Source organism: Micromesistius poutassou (genome assembly GCF_964030765.1).
Source record: "Micromesistius poutassou genome assembly, chromosome: 21".
NCBI lineage: Eukaryota > Metazoa > Chordata > Actinopteri > Gadiformes > Gadidae > Micromesistius > Micromesistius poutassou.
The window spans coordinates 9,296,907-9,319,933 of record NC_140291.1 but is presented as its reverse complement, the minus strand read 5'-3'; the positions used below and the strand labels follow the sequence as shown (position 1 = coordinate 9,319,933).

The 23,027-nt window shown below is 45.9% G+C and overlaps 1 protein-coding gene across 1 annotated transcript in view; it reads right to left on the bottom strand.

Annotated features, from left to right (window-relative positions):
- Window positions 1-23,027, bottom strand: part of ryr2a (ryanodine receptor 2a (cardiac)) — a gene marked incomplete at both ends in the record, with an annotated part of 147,965 nt that overhangs the window by 55,577 nt on the left and 69,361 nt on the right. The window contains 22 exons of the mRNA XM_084485587.1: window positions 892-982; window positions 1,492-1,712; window positions 2,318-2,487; window positions 3,360-3,480; window positions 5,305-5,407; window positions 5,727-5,916; window positions 7,048-7,183; window positions 8,264-8,367; window positions 8,722-8,854; window positions 9,573-9,687; window positions 11,075-11,220; window positions 11,399-11,526; window positions 11,914-12,057; window positions 12,929-13,034; window positions 14,968-15,168; window positions 15,950-16,614; window positions 17,337-17,512; window positions 17,614-17,708; window positions 18,655-18,786; window positions 19,447-19,533; window positions 20,312-20,474; window positions 21,988-22,148. Of these exons, the coding sequence (XP_084341713.1) occupies window positions 892-982; window positions 1,492-1,712; window positions 2,318-2,487; window positions 3,360-3,480; window positions 5,305-5,407; window positions 5,727-5,916; window positions 7,048-7,183; window positions 8,264-8,367; window positions 8,722-8,854; window positions 9,573-9,687; window positions 11,075-11,220; window positions 11,399-11,526; window positions 11,914-12,057; window positions 12,929-13,034; window positions 14,968-15,168; window positions 15,950-16,614; window positions 17,337-17,512; window positions 17,614-17,708; window positions 18,655-18,786; window positions 19,447-19,533; window positions 20,312-20,474; window positions 21,988-22,148 (3,588 nt within the window). The remainder of the gene's footprint in view (window positions 1-891; window positions 983-1,491; window positions 1,713-2,317; window positions 2,488-3,359; window positions 3,481-5,304; window positions 5,408-5,726; window positions 5,917-7,047; window positions 7,184-8,263; window positions 8,368-8,721; window positions 8,855-9,572; window positions 9,688-11,074; window positions 11,221-11,398; window positions 11,527-11,913; window positions 12,058-12,928; window positions 13,035-14,967; window positions 15,169-15,949; window positions 16,615-17,336; window positions 17,513-17,613; window positions 17,709-18,654; window positions 18,787-19,446; window positions 19,534-20,311; window positions 20,475-21,987; window positions 22,149-23,027) is intronic.

Below are 23,027 nucleotides of genomic sequence, written 5' to 3'. Positions count from 1 at the left end.
GCTGTTCAGGCGTCCGACCCGACCCGCACGTGTCTGACACAGTACATTATTTTTCACCCATGTCATCCAAATTGTACGGGTCACCACAGGACTCTGGCCGATATAACCCCCACTACGAGTCTTTACTTAGTGTGGAAGTACCAGAGACGTCCGAGAACCCAACGCAGTCTTTCATTCATAATATCATTCGAAGGCGCACACAGCTACAGCTTTTGGCTGTGATATTATATATTATATTATATACATACCTATATATTATATAATAATATAGATTATTATATTGTTTAGATATAGAGCTCTGGGAGACTGCAAACGGCAACAAACACCTTCTCCTTCTGCTGCATTCACTCTGCAGCGAGTGAACGCTGATTGGCAGTTATGTTATGTCCCTCTGGGAGTGAACGCTGATTGGCTGTTATGTTATGTCCCTCAGGCAGTGAACGCTGATTGGCATTGTGGGAGTTGTCGTTTTCAATCCACAAGCGCCAAAAAGTCACTGTCTGCCTTTTCTCGGTCAAGAAGGCACCAAATTTGAAATTTATGTTACTATTCGACTAAATATATGACCCACTTTCAATACAGATTCATGTATCCACCGGTGAAATTCTCCTTTAACAATGGCCCAATGTCAAAACACATGTTACTGCGAGAGGGGTGGAGTGGAACAGAAATGGCAGATTTACATCCCAACCTAGACAAGTCAACAATTAACCTTGTGTCTTAGCAGACCGGCCAGAGCCTTTAAAGATAGTTTCAGAGGGGTTTTTATCAGAGTGGTCAAGTTCATCTCACTAATTAGCGCACAGTAGAAACTTATGGGAGTAGCTTTTGGAGGGGACCCTGCTGCAGCAGATACACTAAACGATGCTCGGCCACTGTGGAAGACCTTACTTTGAGCGGCATCTTGGTGTGCTCGTTCAGGAGCGGGACGTCAAACACCAGCCTCCTCAGGAGGTGCTGCATCATGGAGGGACGCAGCTTCCTGCCATCGGGAGCACAGAGAACCAAAGCTAGCTTGGCGCGTTCAGAAATACACATGTTCACTTCTCAAAGGAATATGGAGACAATGTGAACGTTTTTTTTGGTTGGTCGGTCGGTCGGCCGGTCGGTCGGTCGGTCGGTCAACCAAATACGCTGGGGTTGATAAGTTACTGAACTACTTGCGGAGTGATACGAGAGACGTGCATCAGAGCCACTTTCCTTGACAGCGGTCATTATATGCAACGGTCAATTATCGAAAAATAATTCACTGCCCCTGCAAGTGAACGGCGCATTCCACAGCATTGAGAAGAGCTGTGTAATAATCCATAATAATTCAACTCAAGTTTTTTGTCTTTTTAAGTGGTGGGTACAAAATTAATCTTGACGAAAACTGGTGAGTACTCGTCCCCAGCGTCCCCAGCGTAATCGACGCCTATGCCCAACCTAGTGTCCTGAGCTTTGCTGGATGCTAATCCTGTTCTGACCATTGAATGCTTTGCACTTCCTCACCCACACACGGCCAAGAGGCAGTCCTCGATGGCGTCTCTCTGGGCCTTGGTGAGGCAGCAGCCCTTGGACAGCCGGTACACGGTGTGGAGCAGGGAGTCGATTAGCGAGGCGTACGGCTCTGTGCCGGCAAACAGCGGTGCGCACTTGGTCAGCAGGGGCAGCACAGCCGCGCACAGGTACCTGTTGAGGGCCAGAGCCATGTCTGTGGCACTGAGAACCGCCTGCAGGGAGGGAGAGGGAGAGCAGATGGAGGGAAGGAAAAACTAAGACACGGCTAAACAGTTTCATTCCTTTTTGTGTGTGTCGTTCTTTCTTTACCCCACCAGATATACTCAGTTAGTCTTTTTCTGACCCCTGATCATCAATGGCTTGTTGGCCTGTGGCGTTCAGTTCCTCGTCTTCACATGCATTCTATAGCCCTCAGTTTTTGTTGGAAGTCTTATCTGGCTTGCTTGAGAGTTAGCTTAGCTACGTTTACATTTGTAAGTAGTTATGATGCCTTAAGTTTTGTTGGCCTGTTTTTCTTCTTTGCTCTGGAAACCAATTCTTTATATATATATATATATATATATATATATATATATATATATATATTTAAAAAAAAGGAATTCCTTTTGTTCAACTTAAGCCTGTCTCTGAGTCTGTGTTTGGATCCAAACTTTACAAATTCACAGAATGATGAAAAATAAAGATGATTAGGATGATGGCGATGGAAGGATGAATTTGCTTAATTAATACAGAATGACAGACAAGAGTATGTCTTCCCAGTATGTATATTTAACCTTTATGATGGAGAAACAAGACATTGAGGACTGGTACCACTTACAGTGTCCAGTGAGGCTGCAGCTCGGAGGTCTGGTAGGAAGCCGACTTCCAGAAGGTGTAAGAGGAAGTTCTGGTCCTCGATGCCGTACACCCGGTCCAAGAACAGGACCATGGCCGCCTTATGGTCCGGGCAGAACCCTGCCGACATGTCTGGCTCCACCACCGATCCGTCTTCACACCAAGTATAAGATCAGTGGGATAGAAGAACACGATCCAAACGTTTAAGACAGGATTGTAGACATATATAGATGATTCTGTCTAGCGACGTTTAGTGTTGCATGGGCTTATCCACGAGTCGACCGCGAGAAAATACTAAACATGTTTTTTTGACCTGCATGCAAATCAGTAAGACCAAATATTGCTTATATAGGTTAAGATTAAAATGAGGTTAATATCACTTAAGTAAAGTAATTTGCCGAGTCGTTTCCATGTTGTCCTGGACAATACATAGTTAGTTAAAACAGTTAAAGTGATGGACAACAGATGTCAGTCATTTACTACTGAGTATTTAGTAAGGGTTATAAATGTGCATTAAGCAGATCATTTGAGATGCGATATACTTTGACATTTTTCTAACAAAATATTTGGTAGGTGTGTAGTTGACTTTATGTAAAATAAGGCCACTTCACATCAACAAATGCCCCGTCTGTGATGTGTTATGGCTGTCTATCAAGTGTTGATCCTGTCAATCATTTTAACGAAATGTAGAAGGGGTAGAAAAGTCCCAGGAGGCCTCAGGGAAGAGAAGGGGAAACGCTTGGAGATGCAGTGAAGTAAGGTACACTGCCATTCATGTGATCTGTGATCTGATATCAGAGCCACAAGATTGGGACAACCAACAACCAACACAGCCTAGATAGAGGCAGAATGAATCAACTTGAAGAACACAAGGTTGATTTGTATTTTCAAACGGCGGGTTCTGGGTCGGGCACTCAGCAGGGCAGTTCTGGGGGCCAATCGAGTTGCAGCCAAATCGTGTTTGGGACGTCCGCAAGTCCTGCCCGTCTGTGCATCACCAGCGCCCATGCACGTCCTCTACATACCAGTGGCTAGAGTGGGCATGGAGAAGGGAATGCTGATGACTCCCTCCAAGTCCTGGATGGGGATCAGAGACCTGAGGATGGCTCTGATACGGACCGCCTCTCCTTTGCCAGCATGGATCAACTGGCAGAAATCATCAGAGAAAGGAAACATTGTGGATTAGGAAAGTGTACCTTCTCTCACAATAATTTCAGAATGCTACACGCTCATGTTTTTACTGGACCTAGATTATGAAATAATTCAGGAAAACCTAATTTCCTGTTGGGTCTGTTTCCTGAATCTAATGCATTCCCTGTTTCCTGAATCTGAAGTGTTTTATTTGGGTCTGTTTCCTGATTCTAAAGTGTTAGCGGTTTCCTGAATCAAAAGTGTTCTGTTGGGTCTGTTTCCTGAATCTAAAATGTTGGGTCTGTTTCCTGAATCTAAAATGTTGGGTCTGTTTCCTGATTCTAAAGTGTTGGGTCTGTTTCCTGAATCTAAAGTGTTGGGTCTGTTTCCTGATTCTAAAGTGTTGGGTCTGTTTCCTGAATCTAAAGTGTTGGGTCTGTTTCCTGATTCTAAAGTGTTGGGTCTGTTTCCTGATTCTAAAGTGTTGGGTCTGTTTCCTGATTCTAAAGTGTTGGGTCTGTTTCCTGATTCTAAAGTGTTGGGTCTGTTTCCTGATTCTAAAGTGTTGGGTCTGTTTCCTGAATCTAAAGTGTTGGGTCTGTTTCCTGATTCTAAAGTGTTGGGTCTGTTTCCTGAAGAGAGTGTTCTTGTTGGGTCTGTTTCCTGGAACAAGATTGTTCTTGTTACCCCTCTCTAGAGAGATATTAACACGAGATATTAGACACTGAAGCCCTGTTCTCAATTAAAGGTCTCATTCCACCGTTTTTTCATTAATTTTGCGGTGGTCACTAGTAGCAATAAATGCCCTGTGAGTCGGTTTTGGTGAAAATAATGCTCTGGTGCTCCTCTTTCACACTATTCTAGTGTGGTAGTGGAGATGGGCGGGGAAGAACGACCCGATTTTGGCTCTTATTCATGAGATGCAAATGACTCGCCTCGGATTGGCTAACAGCACTGTCCGTCACAGTAATAATACCAATTCAACTTACAGAGAGAGGCACACAGAGAAAGGGAGAACGAGAGAGAGACAGAGAGAGTAGTGGTGGATTTCATGATTCGTTTGAATGAAGTTTGCATCAGTAAGTTCATTCGTTCGTTCGTTCGTTTGCATTTCCGGTAGCGGTGAATCATGACATTTGCTATGACATTTGCTAATGCAGGCAATCGAGGTAGGAGAACGTTTTTACGTTCAGCATGCATATCTAACTCCGAGTGACCTATCGTATTTCAAAAGGAGGAGTAATAAACGGTTTTCGGTGGAATGAGACCTTTACGCAGCAACTACGTACATGTATTAGCACTAGCTCAATCTCGACTCCTTCAGAATTTCTGTGGGTGGTTACGAACCAACCAAGTGGGCAGGCCCATGAATAAAAATTTGACAACGCTACGTAGCAGTGTCACCTTATCCAGATTGGCTCATTTTTTCTGCCTTTTTCCTTTCATTGGCTATTGCATACAGCAGACAAACTGCATAGATTTCAAACTTACCATAGGTCACAAACTTATTCTGACCTAGGAAAAATGGGATTTTAATGGTATGGGATCTTTAACTAGTATTCAGCTCGCCATCTCACTGCCCTGTGCACCGCGACAGTCACTCTGGACGCTCTTCGTCTGACACAATTCTGGATCCACTCCTGAGTTTGGTCCGTTTTCTCTGGCTCAGCTCTTTCTTTACTCTAAAATGGCCATGATGAGCTGAGCTTTTTCATTTGGTTCCAATGTTATCCCTTCTCCAACAGCCATTATCCATATGTGATACGTGTGTGTGCATGTGCGTGCGTATGTTTGTGCGTGCGTGTGCACATGTGTGTGTGCATGCGTGTAAGCCTTTACGTGCATCTCAGGCGCACAGCGGCCCAGCAGGTCGATGAGCGCTGCGTAGAAGGTCATGACGGCGTTGCCCATGTGGATGGTGTCATCCTCCTCGTCCTCGCTGCTGTGGGGGGGGGGGGGGGGGGAGAGCGGGGGACAAAGGGACACATGAGCACACGGACACACCCAGTACCCAGACCGCCCAGTACAGAGGGCTGGACGATGGGTTCACCATCCAGACCAGGAGGGTCCTTTTAGATAAATAAACCAGTTTCAGCAGGAGAACTACAAGAAAAGAGAACATTTGGAAAGCACGGACACATGGGTTTCACAGGGGCGTTGTAGCTCATGACCTTGAACAGTCCATGACTTTGTTATGTTGCTAAAATGAATGAGAATCAGGAGCATTAGAGAACACAGAAGGTGAGTTGATGTTATCTCACAGGGACTTGGTGCTCTCGGATGCGGGCGAGGAGGGGCGGTCTCTGCAGGCGTTGGCCGAGATGCGGATGGCTTCCTCCATGGCTGCCAGCAACCCGTTGCCACCCTCACCTCTAAGGGCGGGGCCAAAGCACTCAGGCCGACGAATCAGCAGCCGCACCACCACGTTAGCGTTCTCCTCCACACTTTCTCCTACAGGGGAGACAAGATGTCAACTAAAGCAAGACATCGTCAGAGCATGTCTGTACCCAAGGGCGGCCATGGTGCAGTCTGTTTGTGAAGCCCATTCAGAACAGACTACAAACATGTAGTTCCTCATACGGCCTTTAGGGTGTTTGAGGCAGGAGGTGGCAGAGAGGACAACATTCCAAGTCAACGGAAAAACATGGGATAATCGTGTAACAAAGCCAACCAATTTGTATTTGTTTGCTTAAGATTTCAGGGGCTAGTTCATCTTCATATCTTTTCTGAGATCCTGGTTGACAATTATATTAAAGTAAAGGTTATTAAGGATTGAATGTCAAGTTAAGGGCATCGTTTACTGTGAGGCAACCATTCAATGTGGCGAATATGGATCATTACATTTTTTAATTTTATTTTTATAGATCAAGTGGCAGAAATCTCAAACAATGGTGACCCTCGGTAGAAGGCCTATCTGCACCCTCAAACTGGTCCTGTGTAAACCAACGGGTGTCGCCACAGACACTGAAGCCGTTTCTCAATACCAAGTACCAGACTTCGGACAACACCTGTAATTGGAACAGCAGCGGACTCGATGACATCACCACCTCAGCTCGTCTGTTAACTGTGCTACGGCCTCATGTAGGCATATACTACTGAACAATATAAACAAATGATATAAAACAAAACCCCAGCCTTATTCATTTTAAAATAGTATGTAAATATTTTGAATGTATAGGCCTATATTTCTATCTATTTTTAAAATGTTCCTATATAGCCTATTATTATAGCTTACATACTAATATTTTAAAACATGGGAATGCAAAATGCATCCTGGGATATTTAACGGTCCCAAGTCCACACAAGTCACCTCCGATGCATCCTCGATGAAATGGCCAGTTTAAGAACGCATCAAGAACACTTCCGGGTTTTACGACTGTACTTGACTTGATGCAAACTTTGAATTGGAACAATACTTGGGCTACAACTGATGACGTTTCACAAGAATGCAAGTACAGAAAAGAATGCAAATTGAGAAACGGCCTGAGTCTCTGTTTTCTACAGTTCTACTTACGACCTTAAACACTACAGGATCCGATCATAGTTACTCAATAGTATTAAGTCAATAAAAATAATAAGAACCATTGCAGAAGACGGCAAAGCGCAGGAAGTCCAGGTAGCGTTCTCCTTCAACAGGGTTCCAGCCGATATCGGGGTATCCCTTGGAGACCAGCATTGCACAGCTCTGGAGCCCACATCCTGCCAGATACTGAACCACCTGGGAGAGACGGTAGGGGGTTAGGTAGGCTGGGTATCTCCGCCTGCTCTGGTCATTTGCACTACGTCACCATGGGACCCTTCTTAACATCTGATTAGAGGTCTTTAGGGGTCTAGTTAGGATCCGAGACCCGCCCTGGAACCCAGGGTCCAGGTTTTATCAATCGGTTCAGGGTCAGGTCACATTATACAACCGCTGTTCCTAGGTCTGTTTATCTGGATGTGTAAAATGAGTGATCACCAGAAACACTCATGGAAGGTCTGTGTGACTCCCGTTATGATGAGGGAGAACACGAGAATCACAGTACAAGAGCAGGAAATAAGGGGAACAAACCTTTCAACAGCACCAGCCAATGGAGTCAGAGCAGAGGACAGGATGGAATCAGAGAAGAGGAAAGAATGGAACCAGAGACGAGGAAAGGATGGAGTCAGAGAAGAGGAAAGGATGGAGTCAGAGAAGAGGAAAGGTGAACACTGAAGATCAACGTTCACAACGTTCAGTACGTATGTCGTTAAGGTTTGACTAATTTAAGATGGGCATAGAGTATATTTTAAAGCCAGACCAGACCAATAGTAACGAAATTACTATTATTTTGTTTTCCATTTATGTTGTAACCAACATGATAAACGTTTAGCCGTATAATTGTATTTTACTAGCAATTACAATTTTGCCGGTCAATAAAATAACATTCTCGTCCATTAGGATTCGAGGCCCTCATTTTAGAGACGTGAAGACCTCTACATCTGATATACATAGAGCATTGATATCATAGAGCATTGAAATCCATGGGTTTATTCAGTTTTTTCGGAGACTGCAGAGCAATTGTTGTTTTTCTAAGCACACGGCCTGTGATTGGTTAATCAAGACTTGTTCTAGGTGCTTCTTGACAGTTTATCAACACTGTGTTCCAGAATCTCTGTTTGGGAATGATGGCCCTGCAAGACAATTGGATAGGTAGCATCCCATGTGTGCACTTATTGTGTTTCTATAATGTAAGAGACACCAAAGTGCTTAAGTGTGTCTGTCTTTCTGTCTGCCCGGTGTGTGTGTGTCTGTGTGTCTGTCTGTGTGTGTGTGTACCTTCTCCAGGTCGGGCTCCCTCAGAGCCAGGGCCAGCTCGTTGTTGTCCATGACCGACGCCGCCGCCACGTCCAGCGGGGTAGAGCCCCTCATCGATGGGGACGCTGGAGGGAGACAGTAACCATGATTTCTGAGGGCTGAACCAGGGGGGTTGAGCCCCTCATCGATGGGCAAGCACTTTTATGAAGGTATTATTGTAGCAAAAGTCTTTAGCATATGTAACTGCAGATTTGGCATGCATACTGTCACGATCCTACTGTTGGGTAACCTTAAGCTGGTGGGTAACTGGTTGTGGTGGGTAACGTAGGGAAGGAGGGAGCAGAGATGGAGGGGTTTGGTCGCCTAGTTTCAAAATCTCTCTCTCTTTACAACTCTAAAATCCTACACACGTCACCTTTTAAAGCACGGTGCAACAGTGTGAAAACACACCACACCTCTTCTTGTCCAAAACAACCCACCTAGGCCCACGCTGCTGTTCTCCAGCAGGTAGCTGAGGTGGTCGAACATGGCCTTCTGGTTCTGACGGCTGATCCGGCAGAAGTAGCACAGGAAGCGGCAGCAGTTGGCCACCATCTTGGGAAAGGTGATTTCCTGTCATAAAATGAAAGAGAATATTATATATAGAAGGGTCGTTTACTGTCTTGAAGAATATAGTGAGAGTATATTATGTATAGAAAAGTGATTTCCTTTTATGTAGAACGTAGAGAAAGTATATTATATATAGAAAGGTGTTATCCTGGAATATATATGGAGTATATATTGTATAATAAGGTGATTTCCTGTTCTGAAAAATATAACATAATAACAGTACTGATCCCAGGACGCCAACAAACGGAACATCGGAACGATCATCGCTGACCCGCTACCGCCAGAGACTACTACTCTACCAGACCTCGCTATGGCAGGAAGGACCTCTCGGACGTTCTTCAGTTCCCGACAACGCCTGCCAGCTCCGTGAAAAAAGGACGTCTCTTAGCCTTAAGCTGTGCATATGTCTGGTTGAGATAACGTCACCCAACACTGACGCATCATCTTTTCCGTGTGTAGCAATTAGTAGTGTGTTGTTTATAAGTTAGCCACTAGATGGCGCTCCTATATCTGGTATAGTGGGCAGTTCTATGGTAAGCTAGTAGTAGAAGCCCGAGGAAGCTGGCATGAGGGCTGGGAAAGTAACGGACATGTGTGTCTGCGTGTACTGTTAATGCTGCCCATTCTGTTAAGTAAAAAGCTTACAAACAAATCAACACAGATTGGTTATAACTTATTATGAAGATGCAACCCTTTATGTGATCCCTATCAGTGTATGTACTTTGGACTCTCCCCCACTCAGCACGTTGACCATGACCTCCATGACCGTCTCGTGCATGCCCAGTGCCCGCATCAGGTTGGGGTGCTGGTAGAAGACCTTGTTGTTCATGATGTCTCTGAAGGAAAGGAGAAGAGGGTCAGACACAGTTACCGCTCTTTAAAGGTTGGACAGTTGCACAGTGAGGCTAGAACAGAGAGGAACCTTGTCCCCACCCTTTCTGCTGCCCCTTTCCTACGTCTCTCCACCCCTGAGAAGAGTTGCATTCACACACTTGTGACGACCAGGCAGGATGGATCAATTATTCTTCAATTATTGTGTAAAATGTCTCAGAGCAGCAGCTTGACTGGTCCTCCCACACTACACCACTAGCTGCTCTGATCCCATTCCTCACTGCTTGCCTACCATGCTGCAAATGGCTGCGGCCCAGCCTACATCCTGGATATGGTCAGACCGTACAGCTAGTTTAGTACCCTCTGAGAATGGCTCCGGCCCAGCCTACATCCTGTACGTGGTCAGACCTTACAGCCTGTTTGTTACCCTCTGAGAATGGCTCCAGCCCAGCCTACATCCTGTACATGGTCAGACCTTACAGCCTGTTTGTTACCCGCTGAGATGGCCAGATGGCTCACTTCTCCCTCACTACATGTCTGGCGGTAGATCCTGCTGCTACTCTCGCTATACTACTCTGTTGTTACCACATGAACCCTTCCATCTGCACACAACTTGACCTCTGTCCATCTGACTCATCCCTAAAACAGATCCAGCATGCGGCTGATGCCTCAAATCCACAAAGCTGAGGCTCACCCTAGTCCTAGTCACCCTAGACCTAGTCCCCCTAGTCTCACCCTAGTCCTAGTCACCCTAGACCTAGTCCCCCTAGTCTCACCCTAGTCCTAGTCACTGTAGTCGCACCCTAGTCCTAGTCACAGTAGTTTCACCCTAGTCCTAGTCACCCTAGTCTCACCCTAGTCCTCTCACCCTAGTCTCAGCTTAGTCCTAGTCACTGTAGTCTCACCCTAGTCCTCTCACCCTAGTCTCACCCTAGTCCTAGTCACCATAGTCTCACCCTAGTCCTAGTCACCGTAGTCTCACCCTAGTCCTCTCACCCTAGTCCTAGTCACAGTAGTTTCACCCTAGTCCTCTCACCCTAGTCTCACCCTAGTCCTAGTCACCCTAGTCTCACCCTAGTCCTAGTCACAGTAGTCTCACCCTAGTCCTAGTCACCCTAGTCTCACCCTAGTCCTAGTCACAGTAGTCTCACCCTAGTCCTAGTCACAGTAGTCTCACCCTAGTCCTAGTCACAGTAGTTTCACCCTAGTCACCGTAGTTTCACCCTAGTCCTAGTCACAGTAGTTTCACCCTAGTCCTAGTCACCCTAGTCTCACCCTAGTCATAGTCACCTTAGTCTCACCCTAGTCCTCTCACCCTAGTCTCACCCTAGTCATAGTCACCTTAGTCTCACCCTAGTCCTAGTCACCCTAGTCTCACCCTAGTCCTCTCACCCTAATCCTCGGATCATCAGCTTCTCCTCCTCCTTCCCCATGCGGACGCTGAGCAGCGAGCGGATCTGGCCCAGTGCCGCCAGCAGCTTGATGGTGTCCTCCACTGACACCGCGTTGATGGTGTAGGTCTTGGGGAGCGCTCGCACCTGGAGAGACAGAAGGAGAGGCAGTGGGACACACAGCACTCACCATGAAGAGAGTTAGAGAGCCACAGCACTCACCATGTACAGAGTTAGAGAGACACAGCACTCACCATGTACAGAGTTGGAGCGAAATAGCACTCACCATGTAGAGAGACAGAGGAACACACACATACACACCCACCTGCCCTCCGATGCCATCATACTGCCGGTGAAGCAGGACGAACATGGCTCTGACGAGCTCGGGATCCTCGATGACCGACTCCTGAGCCCAGCGGACCATGGTGTCAGAGATCAGCTGCTGGAGGGTGCCTGGACCGAGAGAGGAGGAGGAGACAAAGGTAAAGTTTAACAAATTTCTCCTACGGGGGATTGATAAAGTTGTATCGTATCGTAAAGCACTGTACTGGTCTGGGGAATCAAACCATCAGAACCAGCTTGCTAACCACAGCTCCGTTTGGGTTGAACGTTCCACTAGTTAAGATCAGTAACCCTACTGGAGACAGGAAATCTAAATTCCATTTGTGGAAATTAATCAAAACAAATCACGGCCAATCAACACACATTATTCATTTATCAAGAAGTACAGTATTTACAGTAGTATTGCTTTAGACCAGAAGAAGTTCAACTTGAGTGTGTAAGAAATGGCCCAATGGACTAAAACCAGTGGAACTAAAGAAGACTTTGGGTTGCTCTTACTGGGCTTCTTGTCCTTCTTCTTCTTGGGCAGCTCATCGGTCTTCCTCTTGAGGTTGGCCACCTTCTCCACCAGCGACATCAGACGGCCGCGGAAGGTGCAGTCGCCGTCGCAGTCGTTTGCTTTGTCCTCATCGATCTCTATGCCTGCGGACATCTTGGACCTTTAGCACACATCATCTTCCGGCAGAACCAGAAGTTATTTATTGGATAAGATTAAGAAAACTAATCTTTAGGAGACAGAGTTTCCCTTGAGTGACCGTGGATAGTCCTCTCTGCCCACCTGAACGCCTCGCCAGGTATTACAGGGAAGTCACTTTCTTTTGGGACAGGTGTAAGAAGTCTGGTGAGGCGAAACGTTTTTTCAACCACACGGCAAAAACGATTATAGCTATGTTTTATATTCAGAACTAACCATACACCCATCACATTGTTACTGCGGAACAACATTGAGCATGAAAGTGTTGCATAGGCATTGATTCTCTTTTAGGCGGTCGCTTTGATGTGTCTCAAGTCTATCTCTGCGTTTTGCTGCTACAGCAGGCGTCTGACACGCAGCAGACAGACGTCGGTCCGTCTGCTGCGTGTCAGACGCCTGCTGTAGCAGCTCTCACTGATCAGAGTTGAGTGTACATGCTCATAGTGATCAGAGTTGAGCCTATGTGCTCTCACTGATCAGAGTTAAGTGTACATGCTCTTAGTGATCAGAGTTGAGCCTATGTGCTCTCATTGATCAGAGTTGAGTGTATCCTTACGGGTCACCACAGACACAGTGCTCAGTGAAGCAGGGTGTTAACAACTACAACACTATGTCCCCCAATTATACATATTCTGGGAACAAACCAAATATGATGATGTACGATTCCCCCGCTCTTCTACATTTCCATCCACTCACTCACACCTTAACACTCGCGTTTCAGTATTATGATTCATGAGCTACTACACGAACGCAACTCTGTTCATTTGGTCAAGAGTATGATGAGATGAAACCGTGTTCTCAGTAACAATGGGTTAGTACCGCAGTGGATCATGAGGTCTTCATGGAAGGCCATCAGCTGCTCCCTGATGCCCTCTGGACAGGGACACTCGTGCTTCTCATCCTTGAAGTTCAGCAGCATGTTTATCTGGAGAGACACACATCCCGTCAGTATCCTTTACAACTGAACCATAAACACATCCCGTCAGTATTCTTTACAACTGAACCTTAGACACACATCCCGTCAGTATCCTTTACAACTGAACCTTAGACACACATCCCGTCAGTATCCTTTACAACTGAACCTTAGACACACATCCCGTCAGTATCCTTTACAACTGAACCTTAGACACACATCCCGTCAGTATCCCCACCTTTTTAGACCTATGTTATATATTTTGTTGAGTTGTCTACTGACATTATCCAAATTGTTTAAAACAATGTTTTAACTCAGAGAAATACATTACATTGGGTTCAATTTAAATTGTAATGAATTGGGAACATATTGAAACATGAGACGTCTCCGGTTTAATTACATTTTAGCTAGGCTATTGTTTAGGGAAGGGTAGTTTGTAATTGTAGTAATTTGCCTATTGTGTAGGAATTCTGTCCAAACGATTGCTCTATGGAGAGGAGTGCTGATGGTGATATGTACTGTAGCTGTAGATACACATGTGGGAAGCAGACTTTCACAAGTCATCTATTACTTATGCCAACCACTCTAAACTTCAACCTCAATATTCTCTGAGGCAGACCACACCTCATCACCGCTGATCTACAGAGACCAAAGTAAACACGACAACAGTCGTTCTTGGTCTCTGTGGGTGAACTGTGCTGCGTTACAGCCTTCCATTCAGAACCACTTTAATAATAAATGAGACATGATTCATTCATTAGAGCGTTCTAGAGAGTTATTTTATTGATTTATGGAAACAGGACTTTACGCTTTGCACTCAAGTTATTTATTTTCTTGGTCTATTTCTGAATGTCGCTTCTGAAGGAATGGGGCAGAATTTCTGATCTTAAATAACAAACATTTTGTGGCATAAATGATTAATTATTATGCTAATTCAGAACTCACATGAATATTTGCACAAAAATGTTAATTCAATAGCTATTTTTCATGTTCCAGCTCTTAATGCTCCTGGGTAAAATTGGACCTTTGGACACATTTTATTGGTTATGAAGCCATAATATACTGTTCAGATGCTTTGATCACCCAGACCGGTACAGTCCTTCAACATTTCAATAAACAAGGCCAAGGGCCCTAGTTAGACGGTCTAAAACGCAGACGTCAAGGTGCAAAGTCAGCGTTGTCTTCTCCAACTTCAGAAACACTGATTCGTCATGTAAATTGCGGCAACGACAACTTAACACATATATGATATGTGGACGCGGTCCTCGATGGCCGCAACTGTGGGTATATTTAATGATATGCGCCAATACATTAACAAACATTGTTTGTTACCAGTATTGTATACATTATCGTTATCGACTTGTGTTCATAATATGCATGTGTCCCCCCGTTAATATACATCGCCATGGACTGTATTAAGTGTTAGGTGTTTAGTTTGCGTGTGTTTAAACAGATGGCGCACACACACGCGCGCCAAGCATCACCCGCATTCATTCATTCTTTTAAACACTCACTCGCGGTAAAACTATTTTTTCTCACGATCAAATACTCATCAATCCTAAAAGTAATGGGCTTGCGCTATCCGCTATAGACCAGGTATTTTTCGGTCAGTGGAGCAATTGCATTGGCACATTTTTTAGATCACTAAAATAGCACCAAGTATCATTTGCGCCGGAACACGCCCCTGCTTTTCGCCAACAAGCCTCTCCAGGCGCAAGTGTAGGTGCCTGGTTGCTGCGGGGGAAAATCAGCTTTGCGCCGGGTGCAAACTAGCAACGACTCATGCGTCGGTGTAGAAAGTAAATTGCGCCGGGCGCAAGATAGGGCCCCGAATGTCGTTATCCACCGCACATGGGGACACATGTGTTGTCCAGATTGTGAATAGATATCAGATATTAGCAGCAACAAAGTGTAATTGTTTCCTTATGGCCCTGCTGGCCCCTACCTGCTCCTGCGGGGGGGAGCGGAACTCCTTGGTCTTCTTGGCGGTGAGCGCGGCGGACATGTTGAGCGCCTGCATCACCTCGTTGTAGCGGAACTTCTGGTTGGCCTGGAGGCAGGCCACGAAGTCGTCGGAGAAGGCCACCACGGCCTCGATGCGGTGACGCACCTGGCAGTCACACAGGTACTGCAGCAGGCGGCACATCTGCAGGACAAGGGAAGTAGGGTGTGTATAAATAACTTCTGGACCATTTAGAGCTGCTGTCTCAAGAGTTTAGAGTTGCAAAAAGAGAAAGATTTTGAAACTAAATAACCCAAAGAACCTCCCCTCCCTCTCCACTCCCTCGACATATTTCTTCACCTCTTAAAAAGTGGTGCCCTCACACACCTGTGATTGACAGGTAAGATGGATTCCCCTAATCAATCAGGGAAGAGATGCACTGATAGGGCATAAATGAGTCAGGAGCATACTAAATTAACTCAGAATAGATATTCTGACATCAGCTGGTCCTTACTGGTCCTTACTCACTATATCTGATGGATGGCCATGCCAACCTTCTGGTCGCGAAGCTTATATTCCAAAGAGCCACCAGTTATTCAAACTATTTGTTTTGGAATGGTTTGATGACGTTTAACCTGTAACACGAAATTCTGCGAGAAGAGAGAAGGGACAAACTTCAGTAGGACTGCTATTGGGAGGATAGCGCCCTACGTCATCCAGGGTCACTACGTGTCTACGTTGGTATACAAATTGAAATAGAATCAGCCACACACACAGAGAGAGTTCTATCACATGGCAACATGGAGCACCAGATCATGTATCATTGTCTACCAGCTTCTACAGTAAACCAACACCACAGTCTTCCAACACCACCAGCCTGCGTCCTTGTCTGGAGGAGTCCAGTTAAAGTCATCTAGGGGGCTCCTCCAGACAAGGACAAGGAAGGAGGAAAATATAATGTGTGTAGTACCAGACCAAGTCTGACCTGGAGTTTCACTGGTTCTGGAAGCTTCATCTGGAGCAGTCCTCTTCCTCCTCCTCCTCCTCCTCCTCCTCCTCCTCCTCCTCCTGCTCCGTCAGCGCCGTCCCCCACCTCCGGGGCCTGGGCCTGCAGAGGCCTCTCCTCCGGGGCGCCGGCCCCCTCTGAGAACACGTTGGGCTCGATGAGCTGCAGGACGTTCTTCAGGTCTCCGTTGTGGAACACCCCCATGATGAGCAGCGTGTAGAAGAGCTTGATGAGGGGCACGAAGAGGAACTCGCTGCTCCCGCCCACAGGGTCCCTCACGTGCATGCTGCCCTCCCTCACCGCCTCCGTCAGCATGCCGATGGTCTTGGTCTTCAGCGTCTCCAGGGGGAACTCGGGGCTGTGCTGGAAGCAGTCCCACGACAGGGCCGGCGCGTTGCCGCTCCCTCGCGAGCCCGCGCGGCGGACAAAGCTCGGGGAGGAGAAGTGCATCCTGGGCCGCAGCGAGGTGCTGAGGCCGATGCCCGGCAGCGCGTGCTTCTTGGTGTGGTCGGGGAACAGCGTGATGGTCTTGGTCTCCTCGGTCATGGGCACGATGTACTCGTTGTTCATCATCAGGCGGGCCGTGGCGTAGCTGCTCAGGTGGATGTCCATGAGGAGGTCGTAGTAGCCGGTACGCAATAACCCTGGGGGAGGAGAAGATACTCAAACACATGTCGGGGAGAGGTGCCCAAACCACGCCTGCTCGCACAATGCAAAACCACTCTCAGGCTGATCCCAATACTGTATATTGTATTGTATCAAAAGATCCAAAAATAAATAAATAAAGATCAAAACCCTGTCAATGACTACTAATGACGTATTGTAACTGGGTCTTGAAGGGTTGTCATCCCATTTCGTAGGGGTAGGGTTGAGGGGTAGGGTTAAGGGGTAGGGGTACAGTTAAGGGTTTGGGCCAAGGGGTGTAACGGGATTGGGCCTCAGTCTTCCTTTTCCATAAAAGGCATACACATTTGGAATGCCCTACCTACTTAATAAAAATACAAATAGCTCCCAGGACTTTTAACGAAAAGTAACGAAACACTGGCTAAAACAACCCAAGCCTGCATCACTGATGATCAACAGCACTTATTGTATATCTGCATTTTAATGCTATTCATCTCTATTAACTCCATCCATGTTATTTGATGGCTGTTTGTTTCTATGTAGAAAAGCATAGCTAGGGACGGGGGTTGCAAATTAGTCCTTAAAAACCCTTGAAAAATGTAGCACATCCGTCATGTTTTTAACCTATGACAACCTGTTCTGCATTGTCCCTGACAAAAAAGGAACTATAACAAATCAAACATGTCGGCCTCGGCGTCTCTCCTGTCGAATACGACATGATGGCCCTGACTAGACGCAGTACCTGGCATGTACTTGTTCTCTATGGCCTGGAGCAGCTGGGCCTCATCCACGTGGGAGCAGAGGGCGTGGGCCACCCGGTTGTTCCCCAGGGCGCACACAGCCGAGTACAGTCGCAGGGTGTGGTAGTGGAACTTCAGCAGCTCGGCGTGCTCCGACAGCTCCTGGATGTCCATGGACCTGGGGGACGCCGGGGCACAGGAGGGGGGGCCAGAGCTCTACTCAGAGTGTGTTGGGTCAACGGCCTGCGCTGCGGATGGAGCTTTAACGTCTGTGGATACCTGTTCTCTTCAGGGATGTGAAGGGCCATGAACTGCAGCGGCTCGTTGCACTGGACCAGCCATCCGTGTCTGTCGTTCACCCTGGACACCGACACCTAGGGTAGGAGACACAACAGGGTAGCCTTTAAGTAGCACAGACTATAGGGTAGGAGACACAACAGGGTAGCCTTTAAGTAACACAGACTATAGGGTAGGAGACACAACAGGTTAGCCTTTAAGTAGCACAGACTATAGGGCAGGAGACACAACAGGTTAGCCTTTAGTTCTTAGGGAACAGATTTGTTTCACACTCAATGCGGTTTCAGTTTGATCACTGAACACTTCATTAGTAGAGACCATGGAGTTTCTATGGAGGCAGGAATTCTTAATGCAGAATTGCAATAATGCACAATCCACCAAGTGGAAAAAACAATCATTTATTTCCAGATTTTCACATGTATTTGTATGCTAGCATCCTTGTCTCAGTGGACTTCAAATGTTAGGATGCCAGGGCAGGAGAACCAACATCATTTTGAAGAGGATTTATTTTGTAATAATAGACAGGATATACCAAGAGCGCAAGACAGGTAAGTGAGAGATTCCACTGATTATTTAGAGGTAAACATTGCCCTTCATGGTACCAGTTGACAGCGGACATGCTGACCTGGTTTCCCAGATCCAGACTGCAGCTGGGTTATGCTGCTGAGGAAAAGGTTTCCACTCAGCTTAATGTGTGAGGGATCTGGTCTCCATCTGAATCGTTTGGCGATCTCAAGAGCAGACGTTGTTTGTACGTTTAAGCTAAATAGCTCATATCTCTCCTAGAGATATGAGACGGGTACTTCATGTTGTCGATTGGTCGTAACGGTGGCAGATAATTCAAAGAAAATATCCATATAAATACGATTGCAAAGTTTCCAAAAAAATAAGAAAGTCACATAATAATCTGATATAAACAAGAAATAGAAATGGCAGTGTTCGTATTGGGAGTTGATATAAATAATAAAGTATGGTGTGGTGCACCTGCAGCACCCTGAACACATGGAGGGATGTGAAGCCCACCTTAGGGAAGTGGTTGGGGAGCCGACTCCACAGCACCGAGGTCAGGAACTGCACGTGCAGTCGGGGGGGGCACTGGGGCGCCGGGTTCATCCTCTCACTCTTGAACAGACCGGCTGACACGGGCATCACGTTCTGGACCAGGGAGAGACCACACTCAGGTTAGTGACCTACCGGGACAGGGATCTCTGACCTGCTGCAGGCCTACTGTAAGCTGGGCTCTGACCTGCTGCAGGCCTACTGTTAGCTGGGCTCTGACCTGCTGCAGGCCTACTGTAAGCTGGGCTCTGACCTGCTGCAGGCCTACTGTAAGCTGGGCTCTGACCTGCTGCAGGCCTACTGTAAGCTGGGCTCTGACCTGCTGCAGGCCTACTGTAAGCTGGGCTCTAGCTCTGCTCAAACATCACATCATCACATTAGAGCGCTTATTTGATTCTTAATACTACGTCTAGTTTCACTGAAGGATGCGATTTCAACAGGAAAATCCAATGCATGCGCTGCTTGAAGAACAATGCAACTCACTGACACCGAATAGAATCCAGATTAAACTAGAAAAAAATTGTAATTATAGAATCAGAAACTAGAAACAAAAATGAAAGAGAATTATTGTCGAGGGTTGGCATATTTAACTATTCATTTGTGTTTGTAAGTGCTTTGTCAAAATGTGGCAGGGCTCGTCTGTGATGGTGTTGGGGGAGCGTGGGAGGGTAAGGGTCTCGTCAGCATACCTGGCATTAAAGTTACTCACCACTGGTGTGTGTGTGTGTGTGTGTGTGTGTGTGTGTGGTTCCTCACCTTGATGTGACCCAGTTCAAACTGGAACACGTTGGGACTGGTGGCCTGAGCAAAGACTGCAGGGAACAGCTTGGTGCTGGGCTCCACCTGAAGGGACGGTCACGAGGGTTTTCAGTCTTCTCCCTTTTGTTTAGACATACCCTTTCGAGTGCAGTAGAACTGCTCTGCACAGTGCACTGCAGCACTATATTGTATAATACTATATTGTTCAATTGTCAAAGATAAGTATAAACAGCAATCACAAATACAAAAATACTTAATACTAATGTTTTTTGATTCCTGTAGGAGAGAAACGTTGTCATGTAGCACTTTAATAGATCATGGGATGAAAATAGAATGAAAGAAATAAAGATCTGGGTTTGATTAATGTGGTTGCAAAAGCTAAAATATGCACGATTATTTTGTTCTAAATGTGCTCTGGAACATATCATTTTTTATGGACACTAATTAAAAGACTACTGTGACTTTTGATTTGATTTGATTTCCTTGTTTGTGCAGAGAAATCTGATAGTAATCCCATTTGGGAATTTTTTGAAGGGCTTGCTTTTTTTTCTGGCCAATCAACAGCCAGTTGAAATCCATGTACACGGTAGATCAAATGAATAAAGATGACTTTCAACCTTGAAGCCTATGAAAAACATGCCGCGAGAGAACAGGAAGATGGAAGAGGGGAGGAACACAGCTGTATATTTTAAATGTTGGACAAGGCTAGCTTTAAATAACAGTTCTTGCATATTGTACATTGGAGTGATATCCAAATGATTTGTTTTTGGCGTTGAGTCGTTAATGGAATTGTCATCATGCCTCCTAACTTCTGCAGAATGTTAAGTGGTGCGAGCAACAGTAAGAGGAGGTGAAGGTGTACCTGGTAGTAAGTGCTGAGCTCTTTCCCGTTGGCCGTGAAGGTGAGCAGTCCGTTGGCGGTGTCCACCAGACATCCGATCTCCAAGCCGTTGTTGTTGCTGCGCCCCTGGCCTGGACTGGTGCACTCTCCAGCCCACACCATGTAGCAGTTGCTGCGCTTTATGCTGGCAGATAGAAACAGGCACACAGATTGTTATTGAGTGTAAATTCACACAAGGAAAAATATAGACCATTACTACTAATACTACTACTACTACCACTACTACCTCCACCACCACTTTCACATGAAATGTGAAACACAAGTAGCTTTGTGGGCGGATCTCTGGCGCTGTTGCTATTATACCGGCGGATAAATGCCCGACGCAAATCTAAAATGGGTTGGTCTGAAACCTGTAGGTGTGTTTTGGATGTAACGTGCAATAAATCAATGAGAGTGCCATCTCCCATCCCCTTTAAGAGCCAGCACATTTGAACTTGACAAGTTGATATTTTGACAGCGCGTTTGCAGTCTCCGCTGAGACAGATGCATGACCACATGAATTTCAAACTTCAAATGGCTCAGTTTATGGCCAAATAATAGGCCTAATTCACACATGGAAATAGCGTTTTCTTCTACAACTGAGTCGTCATGTAAATGTCGGCAAAGAGAATTAAAACATAGCCCATGATATGCGGTCCTGTGGCCGCAACTGTGGGTCTATTTAATGATATGCGGCAATACATTAACAAACATCGTTTGTTACCAGTATTGTATACATTATCGTTATCGACTTGTGTTCATAATATGCATGTGTCCCCCTGTTATTATACATTGCCATGGACTGTATTATGCATTACGTGTTTAGTTTGCGTGTGTTTAAACAGATGGGTGCACACGTATAGTTGAACTGCACGCGCACCCGCATTCATTCATTCTTTTTAACACTCACTCGTGGTTAAACTATGTTTTCTCACAATCAAATACTCATCAATCCTAAAAGTTATGGGCTTGTACACAATGTCTGCGTCAAAAAAATATGTGTTTGCTGTACGGTGTTTGCAGATGTATTGTTTTAAAAGTAAGACTTCTTACCGCTGTATCAGCTGTAAAATAGCAACACCAACTGCGCTATCCACTAGTGCATTTAGACCAGGTATTTGCCGGTCAGTGGTGCAATTGCTTTTTTCGATCACTAAAATAGCACCATGTATAATTTGCGCCGGGACACGCCTCTCCGGTTGCAAGTGTAGTGGCGCGAGTTTGCTGCGGGGTAAAATCAGCTTTACGCCGGGTGCAAACTAGCAACGATACATGCATCAGTGTAGAAAGTTGCGCTGGGTGCAAGATAGGGCCCTAAAAGTCTTCCTTCTCTGGTTGAAAACCAAAACACAATGACAAGAATCCACTTTGAAATATGACGGTATTAGACAGTAGTTACAAGTTATTGATGGACAGCAATATTTTAAATGGCAGCATCAAATGCTGAGTAAATGTATCGTAGTTCTCTGACAACAGTTTTGTTGTCTCATTAGATTTATAGCCACAGGATTTCTGATATCTGATATTTTTAGCTTTTAATTTCCTGAAGAAACCCTGCCAACCTCATGCTGTCCAGACCTAATTAACAAAGCACTTCTGGTGTGGCTGTGCCAGGCTACGCTACCCCCTAGGGTGTGGAGAAAGGAGGGATGACTGACCTCTCGTGAACTTTGCCCTTCTCGTCTCCGAGGGTGACCGTGACCGTGCGCACCTTGTGCAGCTCAAAGGAAGGGTCGTACTGATGGAAGTCTGAGGTGACCCATCCCACCCACACGCTGCCGGGCTCCTGCCCCGGGAAGACGCGCACAGAGAAGAAGTACTGACCAGAGGGGGAAGACACAGTAGGTAAAGTTAAAACCACATCCAGCATCTTCAACATGAGAAGGTACAACCAGTGGAAGACACAGGAGGTCAGGTTCAAATCCAGCATCTTCCACATGAGAAGAAACAACCAGTGGAAGACACAGGAGGTCAGGTTCAAATCCAGCGTCTTCAATGGTTTAACTATATGTGGGCCTTCACATAATAAAATCAACTTTCTCATGTTGAAGATGCTGGATGTGGTTTCAACCTGATCTACTGTGTCTTCCACTTTGTTGTACTTTGTTGTACTTTCTTACTTAGGTGTTCGGGACGATAAATGAAAAGCCAAATCAGGCTCATATAGACGCAGTCTGCACACGGTGCCCAGTCTAAATAGTCACCACACGCCCCCTAATACACAGCTGTCTGCAATTGGTCAACAACACATAAATCATTATGTCAGCATCTGGGATCAGTAAAGATTTGGTATCTTGTCAAATCGAGAATATAGTGTCCCAATCTCTGATTATTTATAGATCTTCACACACACACACACACACACACACACACACACACACACACACACACACACACACACACACACACACACACACACACACACACACACACACACACACACACACACACAAAATGGGGTAACCTTGAATCTTTGATCATTCGAAAGCTCAATCAAAAGACATTTAGTCAATGTCGACTTGAAAAGTCAAATCGTCATAAGGGGAGAACCTGGTGTGTCAGTAGGAAACTATTGGGAGGATGGGGGGCTAAATAGGTAATCCCACAGCAATGGGAGGATGTCAAGTCAAGCCAGCTTTATTTATATAGCACAGAGTGTGAAGGGTGGGTGGGTTGGGATCAAGGTAGATTAGATTAA